This window comes from Salvelinus alpinus, chromosome 25, assembly GCF_045679555.1.
Source record: "Salvelinus alpinus chromosome 25, SLU_Salpinus.1, whole genome shotgun sequence".
Lineage (NCBI taxonomy): Eukaryota > Metazoa > Chordata > Actinopteri > Salmoniformes > Salmonidae > Salvelinus > Salvelinus alpinus.
In genome coordinates this window covers 3,210,798-3,236,584 of record NC_092110.1, presented here as the reverse complement: position 1 = coordinate 3,236,584, position 25,787 = coordinate 3,210,798, and the positions used below count along the sequence as shown (strand labels likewise).

Sequence of the window (25,787 nt, the reverse complement as noted above, 5' to 3'; positions counted from 1 at the left end):
AGGGTCTCTTTCAGTGTTTCACTCTCTCAATTGATTGTAGGCTACAATGTACACACATGTGATTTCAGTTCGTGTGTGTCTGGTATGGGAGTTGGAGACATGTTTATTTCGACATTATAAAGAAACACTTTTATAAACAATGCCAACTCAGCCATATTGGTCTGAGTCTTGCGGTTGAAAAACCCATTTTAGTGTCCGACTTTCGGCTGTTGCAGATGCGCCTCCCCCGACTGTCGTCTAACGTCACAGTAGGTTGCTTTAGCCTTACCACTCAAACGAGCCCCTTAGCTACGTCACAGACACATATAGAACAATGAGCTAGGTAGTTATAAACAAACAATGGGTTAATTATAAAATCTCTGCCACCGCTGCTGGAGCTTCCTCCCGTTTTCTTTTGCTCGTTGCCAAAAGTTATCGGTTTTGAATTGGTCCGTTGCGGCAGAGATTGGGGTAAAGTGAAAAAGCGTTAGCACCTGGTGTGATAAAAATCTATCCGTTTCGAAATCATGCCAGTTTAATGAAACAAAAGCATATAATGTTTACATCACATGAATTTAAAATCAAACGGTTGTTCTTGTGGTTGATCTTTAAATATGAAGATTTACAGCTTAATATAGTGTGTCAGGATGGCCGAGCGGTCTAAGGCGCTGCGTTCAGGTCGCAGTCTCCCCTGGAGGCGTGGGTTCGAATCCCACTTCTGACAGTCTTTTTTTGTGACTGAATCAGTTTCAGATAAGAAATGGAACTATGTTTATTACCTTGGCTACAAGTAAGTTATTTTAAATTTGCATTAAATGCAATACTAAATAATTAGGTATAAAATTATGTTGGAACTGTTATCCACGCGAGGGCACTAAAGTGCAACAAATGGTAACTTTTCATATTTTAGGGGTGAAATTGACCTAGGTACAGATCTAGGATCAGCTTTCCCTTCCCCCAATCCTAATTTTAACCACCAATGGGGGACATGCAAAACTGATCTAGAGGCAACTTCATCCTACTACTGCTTTAAGATACATCTATCCATTTCAATGTATTGCTATTGCTCTGCACTTATGCCTAGTCTACATAGACTAGTCCTACTGAGTAGTTTTTTATGGTTGAATAATTCAAGATAGAAAATGTACCTAACATTTGTCGAGACACTCTTTTCACTGCACCTCGATAAAAAGTGATTTTCGTTGCAGGTTAGGAGAGCGTTTTCGCTAACCTGAACCTCAGTCTCCTGACCTGCTACGTTACTTCTCCGAACCTTATGCGTAAGTTCTCTGAACCTGTTACGAAACAGTAACTTCGGTATCAAAGTGCTGTGAAAAGAGTTTCCCTACATTTGTCTTGTCTCCTGCCATTTAGGCTGCACAATTAGTGAAAAATATATAATTGGTCTGCCTGTCTGAACGCAGCCTACAGAGCCTTTGAGGGACTACTAGTGTAACAGAGTAGAGGTGCATTTTCCAGTCACACCTTATTAGAGTAACTACAGTAGTAAATGTGTATGACTTGCTATTGGTCAGTTTGAATTAATTGTTTGTGTGCTCTGATTTGTTGCTGGTGTGACTCTGGAGAATGCACATCCATTCTTTCACACAATAGTTATAACATCCGCAATAACATCTGCTAAATATGTGTATGTGACCAATACATTTTGATTGGATTTGATTAGTTACACTGGTTGAACTAGACAAATGTGAACGATTGTGTTAGAATTCATGGACAGCCATCTCCACTCCAAGACGATCATCATTCTCCTTTTCAGCCTTTCTCAGTTTGAGTATTTTGTAACACACAACAGGTTTCTGCAATACTGCAGTGAATCTAAAAAAAAAAGAATCACTTCTTATGTGCAACTTCATTCATTTATTTAGGCATATGGACAATTGCCAAGATTATAAATATGAATGTACCTCATAATATGTGTAGGCCTACCTCTTGTTTTGTGATGAAGGGAACAGGTACTCAACCAAACTGATGGTACAGCAATTATCAATCACCTATTATAGATTCTGAACAGTCTGGGATATCTACTGGATTCCTCCTTTCAACTCAAAAGGGTGATTGATACATTTGATATAGTTTTATGAATAACCCTCATGATCTGGGGCATGTGAATGTAAATGGTCATCGCTGTCTAATACTTCAACTAGTAGCTTAATGTTCAAAGTGCTGTACATATACACCACCCGAAACACTAACCCTGACCCAAACCCCAAAATACTAAACTTAAGGGACATTTCTGACCAGCATCCCATTAACAGCCCAACTAGTCAAAACCTAAAACTGACCCTATTCTAAACTCTAAAATGTAATCTAACCCTAACTTTACCCCTAAGCCTAACATTAACCCTAACCTTAATCCAATGTTAACCAATTGTGAAATTCATCATCGGCTTGCAGCTCAGTTACATCACTTTAGTTTTTCCCATGACAGAGATGTCTTTATGGAGTCCATGTTGAATCGTTATTATAATTTTAATACAGTTGGCACTACCAGCCTTGTTCATACAATCTCTACATTAAAACAAAAGAAAAAATTGTTGTTTGATAATTTCATGCAATTATTAATGATATCAACACCAACATTCAGAACGCACAGCACAACACAGTTTACTTGCTAGCATTTTTATACAAATAGTAAAAAGAGAGCTTGTATCTGAAGGAAACAAATACCGTATCACATTGCCAGATATATGTTTAGATACTGAAGAAAGAACTATTCTCAGAAGTTTAAAGAAACATGTCTAAAGAATATCACTGAATTGAATGTTCAAACTTTCCATTCAAAAGCTTTCACCAACTCTGATGTAAAAAAAGAAAAGAAGTTTAAACAGCCGTTTCAGTAATCACATACAGTACCAGTCAAAAGTTTGGACACACAGACTCATTCCAGTTTCTTTATTTTTACTATTTTCTACATTGTAAAATAATAGTGAAGACATATAAACTATGAAATAACACATATGGAATCATGTGGTAACATAAAAGGGTTAAACAAATCAAAATATATTTGATATTTGAGATTCTTCAAAGTAGCCACACTTTGCCTTGATGACAGCTTTGCACACTCTTGGCATTCTCTCAACCAACTTCATGAGGTAGTCACCTGGAATGCATTTCAATTGACAGGTGTGCCTTGTTAAAAGTTAATTTGTGGAATTTCTTTCCTTCTTAAAGCATTTGGGCCAATCAGTTGTGTTATAACAAGGTAGGGGGATAGCCCTATTTGGTAAATGGGTCCATATTATAGCAAGAACAGCTCAAATAAGCAAAAAGAAACAACAGTCCATCATTACTTTAAGACATGAAGGTCAGTCAATCCGGGACATTTTAAGAACTTTGAAAGTTTCTTCAAGTGCAGTCGCAAAAACCATCAAGCGCTATGATGAAACTGGCTCTCATGAGGACCGCCACAGGAAAGGAAGACCTAGAGTTACCTCTGCTGCAGAGGATAAGTTCATTAGAGTTACCAGCCTCAGAAATTGGAGCCCTAATACATGCTTCACAGAGTTTAAGTAACAGACACATCTCAACATCAACTGTTCAGAGGAGACTACGTGAATCAGGCCTTCATGGTCGAATTGCTGCAAAGAAACCACTACTAAAGAACACCAATAAGAAGAAGAGACTTGCTTTGGGGAAGGAAAAGCAGCCAACAAATGCTCAGCATATTTTGGAACTCCTTCAAGACTGTTTGAAAAGCATTCCAGGTGAAGCTGGTTGAGAGAATGCCAAGCATGTGCAAAGCTGTCATCAAGGCAAAGGGTGGCTACTTTGAAGAATCTCAAATCTAAAATATATTTTGATTTGTTTTTCACTTTTTTTGGTTACTACATGATTCCATTTGTGTTATTTCATAGTTTTGATGTCTTCACTATTATTCTACAATGTAGAAAATATTACAAATAAATAAAAACCCTTGAATGAGTAGGTTTGTCCAAACTTTTGACTAGTACTGTACAATAATACAAAGATATCTAAGTGACATAGCCAAACCAATGAACCTCAGAATCAAAATCCACATGAAATAAACAACAAAAATAAAAACATTCAGATAAACAGGTGGTAATATCTCGTGGTAAGCAGCTCACTTAGCCAGCACACCTACACTACCCAACCCACCACAAACCATTGAACATAACACTTGGATTTCAAGTTCCAAAAGAACCACACAATATTTTGTTGTTTTTTCCTTCATTTAAAAAAAAAAAAACCAACACAACCTGAAGACTTGGTTGATTGGTTGTCCATCATGTTTTTGGGTGGATAACCACACTTATCTTCTGTTGTAATCTGACTACACAGATGAACCCATCAAACATGCTGCACACCCCTTAACCGCTGTAAATGGTTACGTGTTACTCTGTGGTTTTTAATTGCACTCTTTAGGTGCCATTGTAGAGAAAGGGGCACTAGTACTTCACCAAGCCCTCCTGTTAGAAGATGTCTACGTATTGAACGTCCTCGTTCATGTCCCAAGATGAGCAGACCAAATAAACCACATCCTGTTTACAGGATGGCACAGAAGAACTTCTTCTCCCTAAAAGGGTTTTCGGATGCGGGCACCGGCGACAGGAGGGGGTCCTCTTTGGCATGGGCTTCGCAGTAGGACATTAAGTCTGCTGCTGCTTTGGACACCTGTAATGAAAGAGAGCAGGACACACACACACACACACACACACACACACACACACACACACACACACACACACACACACACACACACACACACACACACACACACACACACACACACACACACACACACACACACACACACACACACACAAACACACACACACACACACACACACACACAGTTTGAGTTAGATTCCACACAATAGATTGGTCGGTACTTTTACATTAACTCATAGACTAAAGTGCTAATAAAATGGAAACTATAACCTGTTGTTACCATACAATCACAATGTTACGCTGTCTCCCATGCTGTAATGTAAAGGGCAACTGATGCCTCCTATATCGGTAAGGTTGCTATATCTTTTTGGGCAGGGATGCTACAGATTTCTCCTATATCTGTTACGTCCTTTATCCTCTTAGCCAGTGATATAGGCCTAATGTCTCACCTTTATCCTGTCGATGTTGGCCTCCATCTTCAGCTGCTCTACCAGTTTCCTGGCCTGGGCGATGCTTGCTGTGTTGTTGGACGCCATGGTGGGTCTTCTGAGCTAGGCCTTGTGTAGTCTGTCTGTCTGTCCGTGGTGGGGAGAGAGAAGAGAGTTTTGGTTCCTAATGAATTCAAATACATACAGGCACTAGAGATAAAATCCTATTCAAGGGAGAAGATCTTAGTTGGCACGGTGACAATACAAAATAGTATACAGAAGGAGAGATTCATCCACACACACACACACCGCAGACACACACAGACATATTATTTATGGTGGCAGTTGCTAGGCAGCACATGACAGTGAGGGGGTGGGACAAAAAGATAGTGTGAAGAGAGAGAGACCGAGGGGACATTGCTTTGTCCATTGTTAGGTTTGCAGCCAGTACTAATGTTATTTGGTATGTGCTTCAAAGAACTGCAATTATGTGCTGACCATAGGGATGGCGTGTGTGTCATAGGGTCATAAAACAGGTTTACCCTCCAGTCTGCTTGGTGGTGCATGTGAGAGAATTCAGTAACAGCCATCCCTGCTCACTGTGTTGGTCATATCATAAATCATGTACAGTAGTCTGTCTCTGGTGTATGGTGTGTGTAGGATACACAAGTTGTCCTCTCAGTCAGCATTGCTACACAATAAATTAGTACTACTCCCCTGCTGTAGTAGTTTCAGGTAGCAGTCTGATTGCCTCTATCAGGCTGTGTCCCAATGGCACGTTATTATCTACATAGCGCACTACTTTTGACCAAAGCCCATATGGCTATGGTAAAGCGTAATGCGCTATATAGGGAATAGGGTGCCATTTGGGACGCAGCATCAGTTTTTAGGCGTCCATGCAGGTTTTGGAGCTGAACTTATGAAACATGAACAGGCTACATTATTGCCACCATTGAACATCAATAGAAATCTGATGACAAAGACACAGCTTGATCATCTCTATTTACAATATTCACAGTGATGATCATTCGACTCATCAGTTGACACAGTGCTGATCCCCTGACAGTGACCTTATTACACCAAAGGTTACATCCTGGATACTTTGAAGGTCAAATTCAAAAAGTGCCCCAATTACATGTTGCTGTGTGTGTAATGGTGTGTGTGTGTGTCACTGACTGGCCTTCCCTAGTGCTTAATCCCATCAGGGTCTCCTACCACTCTGTCCCATGACGCAGCAGGGTAGGGCTCACCGTGGGATCAGATGAGTCAGTGTGTTGTTAAAGACTTATCTCAGATCTCTGCGTGGTGTTGGAACATCAATATTGATGTCCCACAGTGGCACACCACAGCGCCACACCTGTCCATCTCACTGTGGCACACCTGTCCATGTGGATGCATAAGGGACAGCCCTGTAGGGGGGCCAGTTTCCACTGCTGACGCAGCATGGCCGCACCCTGTCCCTGATCTGCCTCAACCACAGGGTCCAGCTCAAACCAGTTACCACAGACTGTAGTGTTTTTGCTAGTGTTTTTTTGTGGATAATACTGTAGTATTTACAAAAGTATGATCAAGTATAATATAACATTCTATAGTAAGTACTACACATGATCGAGGGATACTAAAGTGTGTAGTATTGAATTCTACAGTATACTACAGTTTACTACAGAATTACATAGTAATACTGTAGCATTCTACAGTAAACTGTAGTATTTTTTCATGTGGGTTGAAGGATATCGCCGCTGAGCGTAATTCTTCAGATCCTGTCGAGAAGTTGAGTACTAACCGGATAGTTTTTGCTTTTGAGTAGAAATTCCAATTTCTTCTTCTCAGTCTCTGTTGGTAGCCAGTGTCACTGCTAGCTATTGAGACTCGGTTAGCCAATGCTGCAAGGCTACGGCTAACTTGGCTAGCTTGCTGAGAAGCCTCACTAGAATACCTTACCTGCAACATAGTAGCATTGCTAGCTCCCTAGTCTCGTTCACCCGTTCTGTTAGCTAGACCAACCCTCTCTGCCTTCACGGCACCGTCGGTCACGGGAGCACTCTTTCTGAAGGCTAACTCTGTCACTCGGTTTCCTTCAGCCAGCAGGTCACTAGCCACGGCACACCTTCACCATGACCCTTACACAAAAAAAGATTGCCGTTTGGAAACTGCAGTAAAAGTGCAGTAACTGCAATCGACTGGTATTTTGGATGTTTTATTTTGGACGTATTTTGGATGCAGTAATTGCAGAATAACTGTAGTTAGACTGCACTTTAACTGCATTTATACTGCATTGTACTACAGTTAAACTGCGCTCTGACTGCAATCTTTTTTCGTAAGGGGAAGCAGCTGCTAGCTAGAATATGCTAGGTGGGACTAGGTGCAACTCTTATGACTAAAGAGGCTTCATGTATCACAAGTCTCACATAGCTTTAATTTTTCCCGTAATAGTAGAGGTAAAATGTCTCTATTCTCAGCACTTATGACCAATTTTCTACTCTGAGGCATTTTGTGGATACAGCTCCAGGTCAGAAGAGGAAGCTGAAACGTGCATCTATCTCGATAGCCCTTCTTGCCTCCGAGCCAACAGCGACAGCTGAGGCCCAGCTCTCAGTAAACGAGCCCAGTTAGGGCAAGGTCATGGATAGACTTGACTAGTGTCAGTGGAAGGCAAGCTAGGGGATGAAGAGGATGACAATGGAATTAATCTCATGGAGTTCCTCGAGATAGTCCACAACTCCTGCGCTGACGACCCCATTCTCCCGCCCTCTCAGGCCCACACACCTGATGGCCCGAGAGCAGTGGAGCTGCCCCTCCTCGAGTGGAGTTTGGGCTCCTTCATGTCTGCAAGTGGATCGCAGCCTGACTCAACATCGAGTGGCCGTCTTCTGTAGGGGATCAGGTCTTTAAGTGACCTGAACGATGGGAAGCGACTCCAGTCCCATACAGCCCGATAAAGAAACTGCTTCCCGCAGTACCAGCTTGCCTCAGGGAAAATAAGAGCTTGTGGAATAAACCCCTAACTCGCAGGATTCTTGCTAAGCGTACCCCGGAGCTGGACATGCACAATATAAAGGAATCCGGGTTAGGCAACGCTCCCACGGTGGAGCTGTCACTGGCTCGACACTTCAGCCCCTTTCGTTGTGCTACTAACAACACCAGCGCTTCACTCCCTAGGAAAGCGGAGCACTTTACTGCCTCCGTTTTTCAGAAAACGTACAAAGCCCTCAACATGACCTCTTTATTGTTGGCTTATTACTGAGTTACTGGAGGAGGTGGGGAAGCAACTGAACTAGGAGACCCTAGACCCAGATGCTTTGGAAGAGATCTGAATGATTACAGACCTGAGCCTCCATTCCTCCTGTAGTGCCATCCAAGGCTGTGGTTGTACCATGAGCCTAGCCGTGGTGGGAGAAAGGGCACTTTAGCTGAGGTTATCCAGCTTAACAGACAAAGGGAAAATTTACCTCCTGGATGCCCCAGTTGTTTAGGGTCACCGTCGCTTCTATGTGGCAGAAGTGTGACATGTGCAAAAAGGAGTTGAAGCCTTCAATTTCTGCTTGCCCCGCAGACTCAGGCACCGTGGCAGCCCATTGGCTTCTGCAGCTCGTCCCAGCCTCACAGTTGGGAGGTAGCAACAAGCTGGCCTTGGGGGACTGAGGTCCCTGGCGACGCTGCAGTCTGCCAAGACCAGGCCAAACCTATAGGGAAGCAGTCTTACGCTGCAGCCAGAGCAAGGATCGGCTCCTCTATCCCTCCTATGGGATGTATGAAGTGCAGCAAGGCTTACAGCTCTCTGCCCTACACTCTCTCTTCGGGATTCTGAGGGGCATTTTCTTTACTCCACTTGGCGAAGACGACTTAGCTCTGTTATGGAGAACACTCTCCATTGACCTAGAAATCAGTCAGTATAGTTATTCCTTACTTTAGTTTCTGGGTCTCAGGGAAAAGACGGGTGGACCGCACCCTCACAGGCTTCAGAGCCCCAGACAGCTATCTGGTACTCCCGAGCCCACAAAGCTTAGGCTTTTCCCCGTCATGTTTTTACAGCGATTGGTTCACGCAACTGGGCCGCTGCCTGCTCTACCTCCCCATCACACGGGTGGCTGAGTAACTATCTTTGCTCATGACAACCCTCCTCCATGGAACAGGGCCAAGATATACCAGTTATGTAACTGTCCTTCAGATATATTGCCTGACGTCATACATCATGGCGCTGGTTGCTCTTTCCCGAGAAAGCCTGCTTCCCGTATTTTTCCAGATTGACTTACTGTAGCCTGGTAGAAGCGACGATCCAGTAGTGGAGACCCCATCCCATAACATGGTGACCACATGCTTTCCTTGCTACTCTTCGAGCCCTCATTGACAAGTGATTTCCCGGTCAGCAGTTACAACCCTGCCCACGACCAGTCCTGGCAGCTATTGTCATGCAGGGCTTATATCCTAGAGAGAAAAAGCAATTCTCCATCCTCACCCAGATGCTTTAGCTTTCGGGGCACAGGCGTCTTTTTTTTTTTAAGGCAGGCACGAGACTCTTGGAAAAGAGTGCCAGCTGTTTCTGCACACTCTGGTTTTACAGTTGGTGCATTTTTATCGTGGAGATGTTGTGTGACTATACAGATTGTTCCTCCCTACAATCAGTTTTCCACGGTCCTGTGCCCTTTTGGACGGAGAGAAGGTTAATCTTGTTACGGTCCCTTTGCCACTTTCAGCCTGCCAATGCCCCGACAGTGATACAGATTATCCATAACTGTGGTGCAGTCTCTAACTGGGGCATGTCGGTTACGCCCAGTCTCTAAGCTTTTAGCTTATCCTGGGGTGTGACTATTGTGCTTACAATCTTTTTCACAGCAGCTATTAGCCGCTGAAAAGCTTGGAAATGTCATATTCCTCCTTTTTTTGCTTTACTACTGCCATAAGCATATGGGTGGACTGTGTTCTACCAGCCACTGTTCGCACAGTCTGCCCAGGGGGTTTTCAGGTTAATGTACCTAACCCCATCTTTGGCTAGGGATGACTTTTATCCATTGTCACACCTTGGAGCCTATTGCTTTTCGCCTGTCGCCTAATCGTTGTCCAGTACGTGCGGTTCGCATCTACTTGAATTGTAAGAGAGCTAGGGCAAGCGTGTCATGCTCTTTGCTCATTGGGCAACCACCTTCTGAAGAGGACTTTTTTGACTGTATCCTGCCTGATCCTTGAGACCATTATATTGATTAATAATGTCTCCTACAGAGGAGTTGACCTCTTGGGTAATGTTTTTGTGACATGTCTCATTATACTGAGATTTATTAGGTTTACCCTAACTTTGTTTTATGGTTTTTCCCGATGGGCTTTCTGCACCTTCTTGGTGTGTACTCCCTTAGTTTCAAGACCTCTGAGGGTTGCTGATGTTGGGACTTCCCTGGCTTCAGAGAGCATGTTTCTTGTGATATGGGAGTTGGCCATATTACCACATGTGATACATCAAAACGATTATTTGAAAGAGTACTCAAGGTTACTTGCGTAACCCTGGCTCTCTGATATTATGAGTGAGATGTATCACTGCATTCACTGCATTCACTGCATAACCAGATGGCAGAAGAGTGACTCGTTTTATTAAGCTAACATAGCAGGCGTAAAAAGACGCCTGAGCGGAGCCCAAACGTCTGCTTTTCAGGGGTAACGGTAGGTTGAAAATACTGTATCCCTGAAACATCCACTTTCTTTTATAGAAGTGAGGGTCTCACCTCATTCACCACTCTACCTGTCTGTCTCCAACAGACACTTTTGATTAGTACTTCTGAGAGTAGGCGGGTCTAGCGAACCCCCACATATGATACATCTCACTCATATGAGAGAACCGGGGTTAAGCAAGTAGCCTTATGTTTATCTGTGCCTTTTAAAGGGGGGCTGAACTTCCTGATTTGTCTTCGTTTTGACATTTGGAGCTATTGGAATTCAAAAATATGATCCCATGTACATTGTGTAATTTACTGATGGTCCATAACTAGCCCCATAGGGATATCTAAAGTTGACCCAAATTTACCATAGGCATTATGATCGGGTCCTGTACAGCTGCATTCTGAATTGATGATTACTTGTGTGCTGCCAGCAGTGGGTAGGTGGGTATGATTGAAACAACCCCAACCTTCAGTCATAACCACAAGTCTCACAAAACTCCTTTTTAAATAGGACTGACTTTATGACCAAAATTATGAAATGTACACTTTGTAGTAAATTTTGACAGTCGAGTAAATGTTTCTGACTCATACCGAGGCCACATAGGCTGTTTGAAAAGTAGTTTTTTAGGGGCAGTTGCTCTTTAATGTACATTGTCCTCAATCTGAGGAGACAAACTGCAGAGCAGGGATTCATTTTTGAGACAGGTTAAGATAATTCAGATATCCCTCAATTCTTTTAGCTACATATACAGTTGAAGTCGGAAGTTTAAACATTTAAGCTCAGTTTTTCACAATTCCTGGCATTTAATCCTAGTAAAAGTTCCCTGTTTAAGGTCAGTTAAGATTACCACTTATTTTAAGAATGTGAAATGTCAGAATAATAGTAGAGAGAATTATTTATTTCAGCTTTTATTTCTTTAATCACATTCCCAGTCGGTCAGATGTTTACAACACTCAAATGGTATTTGGTAGCATTGCTTTAAATTGTTTTAACTTGGGTAAAACGTTTCAGATAGCCTTCCGCAAGCTTCCCACAATAAGTTGGGGGAATTTTGGCCCATTCCTCCTGACAGAGATGGTGTAACTGAGTCAGGTTTGTAGGCCTCCTTGCTTGCACACGCTTTTTCAGTTCTGCCCACACATTTTCTATAGGATTGAGGTCAGGGCTTTGTGATGGCCACTCCAATACCTTGACTTTGTTGTCCTTAAGCCAATTTGCCACAACTTTGGAAGTATGCTTGGGGTCATTGTCCATTTGGAAGACCCATTTGCGACCAAGCTTTAACTTCCTGACTGATGTCTTGAGATGGTCCTTCAATATATCCACATCATTTTCCATCCGCATGATGCCATATATTTTGGGAAATGCACCAGTCCCTCCTGCAGAAAAGCACCCCCACAACATGATGCTGCCACCCCCGTGCTTCACGGTTGGGATGGTGTTCTTCAGCTTGCAAGCCTCCCCCTTTTTCGTCCAAACATAACGATGGTCATTACGGCCAAACAGTTCTATTTTTGTTTCATCAGACGGACATTTCTCCAAAAAGTACGATCTTTGTCCCCATGTGCAGTTGCAAACCGTAGTCTGTCTTTTTTATGGCGGTTTTGGAGCAGTGGCTTCTTCTTTGCTGAGCGGCCTTTCAGGTTATGTCGATATAGGACTTGTTTTACAGAGGATATAGATACTTTTGTACCTGTTTCCTCCAGCATCTTCACAAGGTCCTTTGCTGTTCTCCTGGGATTGATTTGCACTTTTCACACCAAAATGCATTCATCTCTAGGAGACAGAACGTGTCTCCTTCCTGAGCGGTATGACGGCTGCGTGGTGTTTATTCACAATTACTGCCACATCAAGGGAAATACTGTATGTACTGGATGTGAGGTAGTCTATAGTTTTAGCAGGGGCTCTAACATTCATTCCCTCACAATGATCTCAAACTGTTTTTCTAATACACAATGAAATTAAACACATACTACCGCTTGCTAATCATGAAACTCATGGGTATGTTGCAAGGGCATAGGCATGGGTGGGTCCAGGCCCACTGAGTAGCCAGGTCCACCCAATCAGATTGAGCAAAAACACTTTTTTTTTTACTATTAAATGTTTTCTATGCTCTTTACTTGTCAGTGTTCCAAACGGGGCATTATTTATATTTTTACCTAAACATGGAAATATCATCAGATAGATTTCAGTGCACTGGGTTAGTGAGATGTGATGAAATAACACAGAACAGATGAACTGGAATGACATTCATTCTCACGGGATGGGTTGCCAAAAATAACTAACTGAAAGCCACAACCCCAATAATCCATGAATATGACTGTATTGAGGCATATGTCACTGTGCTTCTGTGGCTAAATGCTCCACGGCACTGCCTATTGCATTTGTTCATTTAGCTTACAAGACAGCTCATAATCCAATGCCTTATCACAGTCAAGAAACCTATATTTTAGCTTTAATTTGCTTTAAAAATGCTACATTTTCTCTCAGCCTCATGACAAAATGTGTACTGTAGAATAGCAAGAGATTAGCTATAAAAATGTACATTATCCTCTCTGCCCCATGACAAAATGTGTAGAATTGCAGGAAATTAGCTTTAAAACAGCAACATTTTCTCTTAGCCTCATGGCAAAATGTGTAGAATAGCATGAGATAAGCTATACAACTGCAAATGTTTCTATTTGCTCCATGGCAAAATGTGTAAAATTGCAGGAAGTTAGATGCCCTCACTGGCTTTCATGTGTTTGAAACAGGGCTTGTCCGAGGTGTCGGACTCGACAACAGTTGCTATCCATTGGAGTGCTGTGATTGGTTTCTCAGAATTATGGGTGGGGCTGAGCGAAGGGTCAATGGCAAAGGTGCATAAAGATGTCAGAATTGACCATTCGCTAAGCCCCGCCCAAGAATTTTGGGCAACCAATCGCAGCGCTCCAATGCATATCAACTACTGTTGAGTCTGGCACCTCTGACAAGCTAACTTTTAAACCGCATGAAGTCAGTGAGGCTACAGCAAAAAGAAATGGCTTAATAATTGAACACCAGAAGTACTTACTACTGTGGTTCCTGAAATGCAGAGCCTGTTGGAGTATTTTTCAAATCCAAAATTATACTTTTTTTTTTACATTGTTAGCTAACTCAGCTGGTTAGCTAACTACCTCTATCAGTCTCATTGACCAACAAACGTTTTTTTTTAACGCTAGCTATCTAACGTAAACTCACCCCATTCCGTACAAATGTGCGCAACCGCGACTTTCAAACAAGGCTGCAAAGAAAACTAATGGGACTGTAGCGACTGTGTTGACTACAAAATCTGGGTTGTGAACTACGTTTCTATTCAAGTGTTGATCGACATGGTAATGGCTCTATAGTATTGGAGAAAAGTTGAAAAAACAGACCCTCCGTTACATCTTGACGTGTCATGTCGTAACGTACAGCACGCATAAAGCAACTATTTCTGTCTTACAATCTCTCTCCACCAAGTGTAGCACTTCTCTCATCGTTTAAAAACGATGTAAAAAAATGGACAGTGAAGGGGGTAACGGGGGGATACCTATTCATTTTTTGCGTCATCACTGTAAGCGATCGTCACTCTCAAAGCCGCTGTTTACTTCTGAAGATCACTTTAGCACCGCCCTAAAAACCCGATTCAAATTCGACACAACCCTTCAAATAGGTATGTAATGACACATTATATAAACTCTTTATAGTGTTTTATTTACATTTTAGAGGCGATAAGGTGATAAGTTGGACAGATCGAGTGAAAAAAAGGCATTTTCCCACACATCTCCTCTCCTTCTCACTACCACGCATTAGTTTCGCTTCCCCACCCGCTATTTTTAAAAAGACCAGAAGGAGCTCATTGCCTTCTTCAATCATGCCGAAACAGGCAGCGTGGAGGTCTCGGCATGAATTCTGTTGGAAAGGGGAGAAATTGTGCTTTACAATGGTATTGACATTACAGTTGATCTGGAAGTATTCCGTTTTTTGGGGCGCTAAAATAAGGTCAATTGTACGGACCAAGGCGATGTACAAAAGTGAGTGAGTTTACGTTAGACTGTTAATAGAACTTATTTTCTCAAAGGGTATGTTAGCTAGCTAAGTTAACAATGTTACGAATACAACTCCCATCTGCTATCGACATCAGGATACGATTTGAGAGCACTAGTTAGCTCCAAAAGTGGTTATAGCTTTACTGCAAACTGACAGTGAATTCATAGAGTAGACTAAAGAGTGCCAAGCTATGATACAGTACATCTCAATGGTGCCAACAGAAGGAGGGCGGGGCAACAACCACTGCAGCAGGGGTCACATTGATTGGTTGGGTGGGCCGTTCTACCATGAAACTGTGCCCCTTGAATAGTGTGATGGAAATTTGAATGTTTGTGTTTTTCTTATAACTAATTTCTGTGTTCTATTCATGTGCTGTTCTATAAACCAATTTCTGTGTTCTATTCATGTGCTGTTCTATAAACCAATTTCTTTGTTCATGCAAGTGGCTAACTGAACACATCTTCACTATCAGTAGCTGCAATTTGGCAGTACGCCCAGACCTTGTTTTGAGAAACGAAAAAGATATATCAGTTTCAAGGTCTCAGCTTAGAGAGAAGAAGCCTCGTGAGGTATTGGTCTGTCACATGTTATGAACCAGTGTTGGTCGGTTACATCAATGAAACAAAACGGTAATGATGAATTACTTATGCAAATATAACTTGTCTGTGTATAGCCGTATATAAGACAACTGCTGGGACTGCCCCAGCAGAGCTTCTGATTGACATGTGTACTATGGTGCATTGAGTTGGATGGAACCTCTCCAGCGCGTTGACAAATAAAGGAGGATTAATTTAAAATTGACTTTGTGTGTTCCTGTGTGAGAATTTCCATGACAATAGTAAATACTACAATACTAGAACAAGCAAATATATGAATTGCATAGTACAATGGAATATTGAATACGGAATACTAGAATACTTAAAGCGGCAATCAGCAGTTGAAACAATGACAAAGCGTTCACCCCGCTACTGTCTCTGTAGAAAGCTGAGGGATGGGGCTGTAGAAATGTAACTAGTGTCAAATTCATAGACAGATCTATGGATTTAAGGAGTGACCATCCATGACATCATGTTTTGAGGCGATACAGTATTTGTTTGCGTTTGCTTTGTTTACAAACATTGGAGTAAAACAAACGTATGGGTGCCGATGGGGTACGACAGTTGGTCTAAGATCATGAGGCATTTATAAGTTATATTCTTCAAGAATCAATGGGTCCATATCATTCATTTATAAGTCCAAAATGGATGTACTATAGCAACTGCTGATTGCCTCCTTTAAACTGCTCCTATTTTATGATTTTAAGAACTGTATCCAATCTCACTATTTATCTTATGTGTATATTATTTGGATGGTTGTCACTGTTTTTAATTACTGTTGTTTTTATTGTTGTAACCCTGACTGCACTACGCATTTCCCAATTAGGACAATAAAGATATTGATTGATTGAATACTGAATATATTAATTTATACCCAGGTGGTAAGGGTGGGTAACATAACATCTGCCATGCTGATCCTCAACACGGGTGTCCATCAGGGGTGAGCGCTTAGTCTCCTCCGGTACTCCCTGTTCACCCACGACTGGGGATGGAGTTTTTCCTAGCCACCGTGCTTCTTCACCTGCATTGCTAGCTGTTTGGGGTTTTAGGCTGGGTTTCTGTGCAGCACTTTGTGACATCAGCTGATGTAAGAAGGGCTTTACAAATACATTTGATTGATTGATTGACTGCGTGACTATCATTACATTTTCTGATGACAAGACGTTGGTAGGCCTGATCACCGACAACGATGAGACAGCTTACAGGGAGGAGGTCAGAGACCTGGCAGTGTGGTGCCAGGACAACAACCTCTCCCTCAATGTGAGCAAGACAAAAGAGCTGATCGTGGACTACAGGAAAAGGGGGGCTGAGCACGCCCCCATTCACATCTGTAGTGGAGCGGGTCGTGAGCTTTCTTGGCGTCCACATCACTAACAAACTATCATGGTCCAAACACACCAGGCCCGTTGTGAAGAGGGGACGACAACACCTATTCCGCCCCCAGGAGACTGAAAATATTTGGCATGGGTCCCCAAATCCTCAAAAAGTTAGACAGCTGCAACAACTGCTCGCCATCCGACCACAAGGCGCTACAGAGGGTAGGGCATATGGCCCAGTACATCACTGGGGCCAAGATTCCTGCCATCCAGGAACTCTATACCAGGTGGTGCCAAAAAATTGTCAAAGACTCCAGCCACCCAAGTCATAGACTGTTCTCTCTGCTACCGCATGGCAAGCGGTACTGGAGCTCTAAGTGTAGGTTTAAAAGGCTCCTTAACAGCTTCTACTCCCAAGTCATTAGACTGCTAAACAGTTAATCAAATGGCTACCCGGACTATTTGCATTGACCCCCTTTTTACGCTGCTCCTACTCACTGTTAATTATCTATGCATAGTCACTTTACCCATACCTACATGTACATATTACCTCAATTACTTCGACTAACCTGTACCCCTGCACATTGACACGATACCGGTACCCCCTGTACATAGCCTCGTTATTGTTATTTTATTGTGTTACTTTTTTCTTGCAATCAGCATTGTTCGTTAAGAGCTTGTAAGTAAGCATTTCACGGTAAAAGTCTACACTTGTTGTATTTGGTGCATGTGACAAATAGAATTTGATTTGATTTTAATGCAGTATTGAATAGTGAATAGTAGAATACTGAAACTAGAACACTGAATATATTAATTGAATACTAGAATTGGATATTATTTAATACTCCGACTCGTGTTCACGTCATAAGAAGGAATTCCCCTTGACCACGCCCATAAATTGGGGGAAACACATTCTTTCCCATTGACCCCCATTGTAAAAGAGCCAACTTCTTCAACAAACATGCCGGAAAGCTTCTGTGTTGTTCAATGTACATGTAACCAGGTCCAAAATCCCGACCTACGGTTCGCAATGCTCCCACATAAGGAAATAGAGCCTGGAAGAAGAGGCCAGTGGCTTCAGGCTACTCGGCGTGGGAAATGTGGGGAACCGGTGTCCAAGTAGCTACGTGTGTGAAAAACATTTAATAACAGGTAAGACATTTAACTTGTTTAGTACAGTCCGTTGTTTGTGTTGCTGGTCTTGGCAAGCTTAATGTGCTGGTCTTGGCTAGCTTAATGTTCCGGTTGGTACAGTAGCTAGCTAGCACTCGCTCACATGGCTGCTAGCACTTTCATGAAAAGGGGCATGAGGGCAGCCCTACAATATTAAATAGTGAGAATGCTCGGGAGCATGCAATGTTGAAAAGTAATCTTTGAACATGTTGTACTTTTCTTAAATGTAGTTTTGTAATTGACGAAAACAAGCAGACAAGACGAAAATTGCATTTGAAAAAGGTTAAGCTTTTACTGTGACCTACTGTAGGTATCCACAGGTTGTTTTCCCCACAGACGGGCGGGGCTGCAACGTTTTTTCTAATACCCACTGGGATTACACTATACTAAAATGCTACAATTAGTGAATACTACAATGCTAATTATTTCAGAGAGGTAACACAGAGTAAGGTCCTTTGTATGTATTCATATTTGTGAGCAGGGTGTTATAATCTGTAAACCTGGCTGGAACACTATATAATAATAATCTGTTCTCATCTGGGTCCCCTCTGTGGAGGCCATATGCCTGCCCTTCTCCATGTTGGCCCCTGATGGGTGTCAGGAAGACCAGCACTGTGAGGGTGAGGTCCCCAGGGGCCACGTCATATGTTGGACCAACAGCAGGTTACTGATTAAGGGCTCTATTCAACACGTATTGCGAAAGTTCTGAGTTACAGCATGATGGAAATTGAATGGCAAATGTTAGTGGGGACTGCAGTCATGGTAAACTCTGCATTTGTCGGCTCAATTGGAAATTACCAATTGAGCCGACAAATGCTACTATCGCGTAGCGCTTCAGCAATACAGATTAAATAAAGCACTCCAAGGTTTGTTTTAGAGAAGCGCTTCGCTCTTGACTTTTAAAGGTAATTTACGCCTCAGCCAACATTTGTAACGTTTACTATGAATGTGATCTTCGTGAACATCGGGAATAATGCCTTTAAAAGGTGCATTTAAGACAGACCAATGCGGTTCCCTACAACTCGCCTTGGATCGAATCCCGGCCTTAGTCTTCCAAATGAACTTGAGAATGTAATTTAAGTTACCCCACTCATTGAAATAGGGCAGAAACTACAGTGGGGAGAACAAGTATTTGATACACTGCCGATTTTGCAGGTTTTCCTACTTACAAAGCATGTAGAGGTCTGTAATTTTTATCATAGGTACACTTCAACTATGAGAGACGGAATCTAAAACAAAAATCCAGAAAATCACATTGTATGATTTTTAAGTAATTAATTTGCATTTTATTGCATGACATAAGTATTTGATACATCAGAAAAGCAGAACTTAATATTTGGTACAGAAACCTTTGTTTGCAATTACAGAGATCATACGTTTCCTGTAGTTCTTGACTAGGTTTGCACACACTGCAGCAGGGATTTTGGCCCACTCCTCCCTACAGATCTTCTCCAGATCCTTCAGGTTTCGGGGCTGTCGCTGGGCAATACGGAGTTTCAGCTCCCTCCAAAGATTTTCTATTGGGTTCAGGTCTGGAGACTGGCTAGGCCACTCCAGGACCTTGAGATGCTTCTTACGGAGCCACTCCTTAGTTGCCATGGCTGTGTGCTTCGTGTCGTTGTCATGCTGGAAGACCCAGCCACGACCCATCTTCAATGCTCTTACTGAGGGAAGGAGGTTGTTGGCCAAGATCTCGCGATACATGGCCCCATCCATCCTCCCCTCAATACGGTGCAGTCGTCCTGTCCCCTTTGCAGAAAAGCATCCCCAAAGAATGATGTTTCCACCTCCATGCTTCACGGTTGGGATGGTGTTCTTGGGGTTGTACTCATACTTCTTCTTCCTCCAAACACGGCGAGTGGAGTTAGACCAAAAAGCTCTATTTTTGTCTCATCAGACCACATGACCTTCTCCCATTCCTCCTCTGGATCATCCAGATGGTCATTGGCAAACTTCAGACAGGCCTGGACATGCACTGGCTTAAGCAGGGGGACCTTGCGTGCGCTGCAGGATTTTAATCCATGACGGCGTAGTGTGTTACTAATGGTTTTCTTTGAGACTGTGGTCCCAGCTCTCTTCAGGTCATTGACCAGGTCCTGCCGTGTAGTTCTGGGCTGATCCCTCACCTTCCTCATGATCATTGATGCCCCACGAGGTGAAATCTTGCATGGAGCCCCAGACCGAGGGTGATTGACCGTCATCTTGAACTTCTTCCATTTTCTAATAATTGCGCCAACAGTTGTTTCCTTCTCACCAAGCTGCTTGCCTATTGTCCTGTAGCCCATCCCAGCCTTGTGCAGGTCTACAATTTTATCCCTGATGTCCTTACACAGCTCTCTGGTCTTGGCCATTGTGGAGAGGTTGGAATCTGTTTGATTGAGTGTGTGGACAGGTGTATTTTATACAGGTAACGAGTTCAAACAGGTGCAGTTAATACAGGTAATGAGTGGAGAACAGGAGGGCTTCTTAAACAAAAACTAACAGGTCTGTGAGAGCTGGAATTCTTACTGGTTGGTAGGTGATCAAATACTTATGTCATGCAATAAAATGCAAATTAATTATTTAAAAATCATACAATGTGATTTTCTGGATTTTTGTTTTAGATTCCGTCTCTCACAGTTGAAGTGTACCTATGATAAAAATTACAGACCTCTACATGCTTTGTAAGTAGGAAAACCTGCAAAATCGTCAGTGTATCAAATACTTGTTCTCCCCACTGTACATGACAAGGGCTTCATTGACAAAACTCTGAACAACTCTCGAATAATGCTATAATGCGACCACAATATCATAATGTTCAATGCTCATGGGACATGTCAAAACAGGCCATGATATCATACCAGTTGATAGATACCCGATACCAGATACCAGTTGATAGATACCCGAGTCACTTGTTGAAGGTTTCTGCAGTGTATCAGGGAATGTAGGTCTTATGGAAACAATTCAATTAGGAATGGCTGAACACTACACTATAGTTTAGTGTACCGTGCATTCGAAAAGTATTCAGACCCCTTGACTTTTCACACATTTTGTTACGTTACAGCCTTATTCAAAAATGTATTAAATTTAAAAAAATCTTCATCAATCTACACACAATAACCCATATTGACAAAGTGAAAACACGTTTTTAGAAATTTGGGCAGATTTATGAAATATAAAAACAGAAATACCTTATTTACATGAGTATTCAGACCCTCTGCTATGATAATCGAAATTGAGCTCAGGTGCATTGATCATACTTGAGATGTTTCTACAACTTGATTGGAGTCCACCTGTGGTAAATTCAATTGATTGGACATGATTTGGAAAAACACACACCTGTCTATATAAGGTCCCACAGTTGACATTGCATGTCAGAGGAAAAACCAAGCCATGAGGTCAAAGGAATTATCTGTAGAGCTCCGAGACAGGATTGTGTTGAGGCACAGCTCTGGGGAAGGGTACAAAAAAAAATCTGCAGTATTGAAGGTCCCCAAGAACACAGTGGCCTCCATCATTCCATCAAGTTTGGAACCACCAAGACCCTTCCTAGAGCTGGCCGCCCAGCCAAACTGAGCAATCGTGGGAGAAGGGCCTTGGTCAGGGAGGTGACCAAGAACCTAATGGTCACTCTGACAGAGCTCCAGAGTTCCTCTGTGGAGATAGGATAATCTTCCAGAAGGACAATCATCTCTGCATCACTCCACCAATCAGTCCTTTATGTTAAAGTGGCCAGACAGAAGCCACTCCTCAGTAAAAGGCACATGACAGCCTGCTTGGAGTTTGCCAAAAGGCACCTAAAGACTCTGAGACCATGAGAAACAAGATTCTCTGGTCTGATGAAACCAAGATTGAACTATTTGGCCTGAATGCCAAGCGTCACGTCTGGAGGAAACCTGGTACCATCCCTACGGTGAAGCATGGTGTTGGCAGCATTATGCTGTGCGGATGTTTTTCAGTGGCAAGGATTGAGAGACTAGTCAGGATCGAGGGAAAGATGAACGGCGCAAAGAGAGATCTTTGATGAAAACCTGTTGCTGAGCACTCAGGACATCGGACTGGGGCAAAGGTTTACTTTCCAACAGGACAATGACCCTAAGCACACAGCCAAGACAACGTTGGAGTGGCTTCGGGATGAGTCTCTGAATGTCCTTGAGTGGTCCAGCAACTTGAACCCAATCGAACATCTCTGGAGAGATTTGAAAATAGCTGTGCAGCGAAGCTGACAGAGCTTGAGAGGATCTGCAGAGAAGAATAGGAGAAACTCCCCAAGTACAGGTGTGCCAAGATTGTAGCGTCATACCCAGGAAGACTCGAGGCTGTAATCGCTTCCAAAGGTGCTTCAACAAAGTACTGAGTAGAGGGTCTGAATACTTATGTAAAGGGGATGTATTTCAGATTTGTATTTATTATAAATCTGCAACATTTTCTAAAAACCTATTTTTGCTTTGTCATTATGGGGTATTGTGTGTAGATTAATGAGGGAAAAAATGATTTAATCAATTTTAGAAAAAGGCTGTAGCGTAACAAAGTTTTGAAAAAGTCAAAGGGCTGAATATTTTCCGAATGCGCTGTATAGCTGACTTAGTATTGAATTGTTTGAATAGAAAACTGCCAGATTCTGAAGTAATAATTTGTACCAGAGGACTCAGGATCTTGTGCCGTATGTATCAAGAGTCTTAGAGTAGAAATATTAAACTAGGATCAGGAACCCCCTGTTCATGTAATCGTATTCATTGTGATCTAAAAGGCCAAACTGATCCTAAATCAGCATTCCTACTCTGAGAAGCTTGATACATATGTCCCTGAACCTAATCTTTTCATAGGACTAGATGGAGGATGAATGGATGGAGTCTTGGCTATCGGTGTCTAGACTGTTAACACTCTTGAACCCTGTCCTATCTGCTGCCCAAAATACCACTCTGAAATGTTACACATGGTGTCAACATGCTGATAACGATGACATTCTATTATACAGTGATAACATGGGACATTCTAAATGGACAAAGACCTTTAGTGCGTCCCAAATTGTGTATAGTGCACTATTTTTGACTAAACCCTCCTACACCTTGGGTGTGCCCCAAATGGCACCATATGGCAAATGGCACCCTATTCCCTATAATGCTCCCGATAGGGCAGCACTACTGCCTTAAGGGCTCTGGTCAAAAGTAGTACACAATATAGGGAATAGGGTGCCATTTGCGACGCAGTCCTTATCTCTCTTCGCTGACCACTTTGTGAACAGCTGTCAAGTACGTATCATTGGCACAACTTTCTAAAACGTTCAAAGTTGAGAACACAATAAATATAAGCACAGTACAAAGTGTTAGTTCAGTACAGTATGTGTAAGATGGGATCTCCCTCAGTTTCGCACTGTAACATTACAAGACTCACAGACACATTCATTCTTCACGGGAACGTTCTAATATCCCCGGATCGCCCATTTCTCAATGTGCAGCCCGCTATACAGCCCGCTCTTTTCTGTGTTCTCCGTCTTACCTTGTCTGCTCACTCCGCCGCACACTGTCCTGGTGTCCTCCTGGCCTGCAGTTCTGTCAGAACTCTGGTTCAGCCCTACTCTGTAGAGAGAGTGAGAGAGAGAGCAGAGTACAGCCATTCAGAACAGCACAGCATAGAGAAAGTACAGAGATAGTAAAGTACAGACACTGACTGCATGCTTCTTCCTTCCATCGGAGGCCTGCTGTATTGCAGTTAAATTATAAGGAGGCCTGTGTAGCCTCTCTTGTCTGGTCACCGTGCGTCAGAATGTCACAGCTCTCTTGCACCATATACAGTACTGAAGGGCTCTCTCTCTCTCTCTCTCTCCTCTCCCTCCCTCCCCCCAGTGGATCCATTCTTCTTCATGCATCTGTGAGTTGGTTTTCTGCTGCCTCTGTTAAATGGGCCAATTACTCTACAAGAACAGATCTGCAGCGGAAGGGAATCCCACCACCGCAAATCATCTCCTCACACAATGTTAAAGCAACTACACCTTGTTTGTACCTTCCATTAACATGCATCCTTTTTCCCTGATCTTGTCCACATTCTGATTGTGCCCACATTTTCAAAAATGTTTACACATGGTATTAAAGTGTGTCTCATATTCGTCCACTGTGTCTGCATTGTGACCACTTGTAAGATATCCAGACACAATGCGGGCCTGAATACCTTCCGGATGTGGTCAGAAAAGATCTGATCAGAATCAGATCACAATGTGTCTTTTAATCGTTTACACCTGTCTAAAAATGTGGGCACAATCAGAAGATCAGGACAAAGGACACATGTTAGAACCAGGCTTATGTGGTCTGTATTTCCCCGAATGTTGCAACATGTGTCCATGTCACTTCCTTCCAGTGTGGTTAAACTCCACTCATAACAAATGGGCTGGAAGATGCTGTCATCCACCATCCATTTCTATCACTGTCTATTTTGTCTTTACTCTCTCAATTACTCTCTTCTTTCCTCTCATGTCTCCCAGTCTCTTCTAATAAAATTACTTATTGAAGAGCTACTGAACATGCCGATTGGCACGTGTGTTTTTCTGTTGCTTGTTAGAAAAATGACATTTCAGTCTTGGAGGTATGTTTCCTAACCGATTCTGCGTTTGGTTAATGATGTTTGTCCCCCATGAGACACTGTAGATGTGGAAGCCTATTTAACTTCCCAGAAGTCAAAATCTCCAGAATGAGCCAGAATAAGCCAAAAAAATCTGTAATTAATTTGGAAGTTTTTGCTGAGGATATGTTTGTTGTGCAATTTTTCATCTAGAAAGGTCTTTGGTGCAGTATTTCTCAAGTTAAAAAATGTGCGACGTGTTGTCTTATATAAACAAAGTCGGAGCTGCAAGGCAGGTCTGTCTCACTACGCTATTGGATAGAGAGCAATCACCGCAGCTGTTCACCCCATGTTAGTGGGCAAATGGACATCGTCAAATCAAAGCCCAACCTTCGAGACGCACAGCTGTTCCAAACTTCGTTTTAGACGACACTGACTTTATGACCAAAATGATCCTATTTACACTTTGTAGTCAATAATCAAATCAAACTGTATTTGTCACAAGCGCCGAATACAACAGGTGTAGACCTTACAGTGAAACGCTTACTTACAAGCCCTTAACCAACAATGCAGTTTTAAGAAAAATGTTGACACTAGAATTACTGTTTCTGAATTATATCGATGCCACATATGCCGTTTTCAAAGGGATTAGTTGCTTTTTTAAAAAGCAGTCGCTCTTTAAATCTGTGTTTCAATGAAGCTCTCCTGCCTGATTTCACACCCTGGGCTTCGCAGCATGGGGCAGAGGTGAGGAACTGTGTGTGTGTGTGTGTGTGTGACGAGGCCCTCCACTGATTATGATTATGTCTCTGACTTACAGGGTGTTTAAACACCCCAGGACTAGATCCTACAGAGGAAACGGAAAGAGATGAAGAGAGAGGCAAATGAGTGAACGATTGATAAGATAGTGCTGTAGGAGGGATGAAGCAGGTTGACACGTGCTGGGCGCTTTTTGAATCATCCCTAAACACCAGTCTGTGTTGGAGGAAGCAGAAGGCCTGGGACATTAGAAGGGATGGGAGGGGAAGAGAGGAGGCTGGGACACACGGGAGCAGAGGAGGGAACTGGATCACTAGTCATGATGCCCCTTGTACATCCTTCTCAGTCCAGATCCTACTACTCTGCCTGGGAGCATGACTCAACCACGATGACGACATGCACAAACAGTAACAAGATAAATAGCGTGGTTGCTTCAGAATAATTACTATAAGTGAGAAGTATGTGGAATAATCAGAGTGGTCTTGCTCACCAAGAACAATAATAACAACAACATGATAAATTCTACTACCTCCACGAGTGCCGTATACAGTCTGTAGTGCTTGTGCTGTCCAGTATTAGTCCCAGACATCACATTTCTGATTTCTCCCCGGTCGTGTACACTCATGGGACAGGGTTGTGATGATGCTGATATGGGT

At 42.7% G+C, this 25,787-nt stretch overlaps 1 protein-coding gene and 1 non-coding gene across 4 annotated transcripts in view; one reads left to right on the top strand and one right to left on the bottom strand.

The window, feature by feature from the left end:
• The first annotated feature begins 620 nt into the window (after nucleotides 1–620).
• trnal-cag (transfer RNA leucine (anticodon CAG)) lies at nucleotides 621–703 on the top strand. The gene has a single exon. It is a non-coding gene; the product is annotated as a tRNA-Leu (tRNA).
• Nucleotides 704–1,842: 1,139 nt separating this feature from the next.
• LOC139553178 (guanine nucleotide-binding protein G(I)/G(S)/G(O) subunit gamma-2) overlaps nucleotides 1,843–25,787 on the bottom strand; it is a 32,214-nt gene continuing 8,269 nt past the window's right edge. Inside the window, exons 2-4 of one of the 3 annotated variants that reach the window (XM_071365207.1) lie at nucleotides 23,317–23,396; nucleotides 5,079–5,204; nucleotides 1,843–4,632 (exon numbers count right to left, since the gene is read on the bottom strand). In XM_071365207.1, coding sequence (XP_071221308.1) covers nucleotides 4,504–4,632; nucleotides 5,079–5,165 — 216 coding nt within the window. In that variant the 5' untranslated portion in view covers nucleotides 5,166–5,204; nucleotides 23,317–23,396 and the 3' untranslated portion in view covers nucleotides 1,843–4,503. The remainder of the gene's footprint in view (nucleotides 4,633–5,078; nucleotides 5,205–23,316; nucleotides 23,397–25,787) is intronic. The other 2 variants (XM_071365208.1, XM_071365209.1) reach the window with 2 other exon arrangements.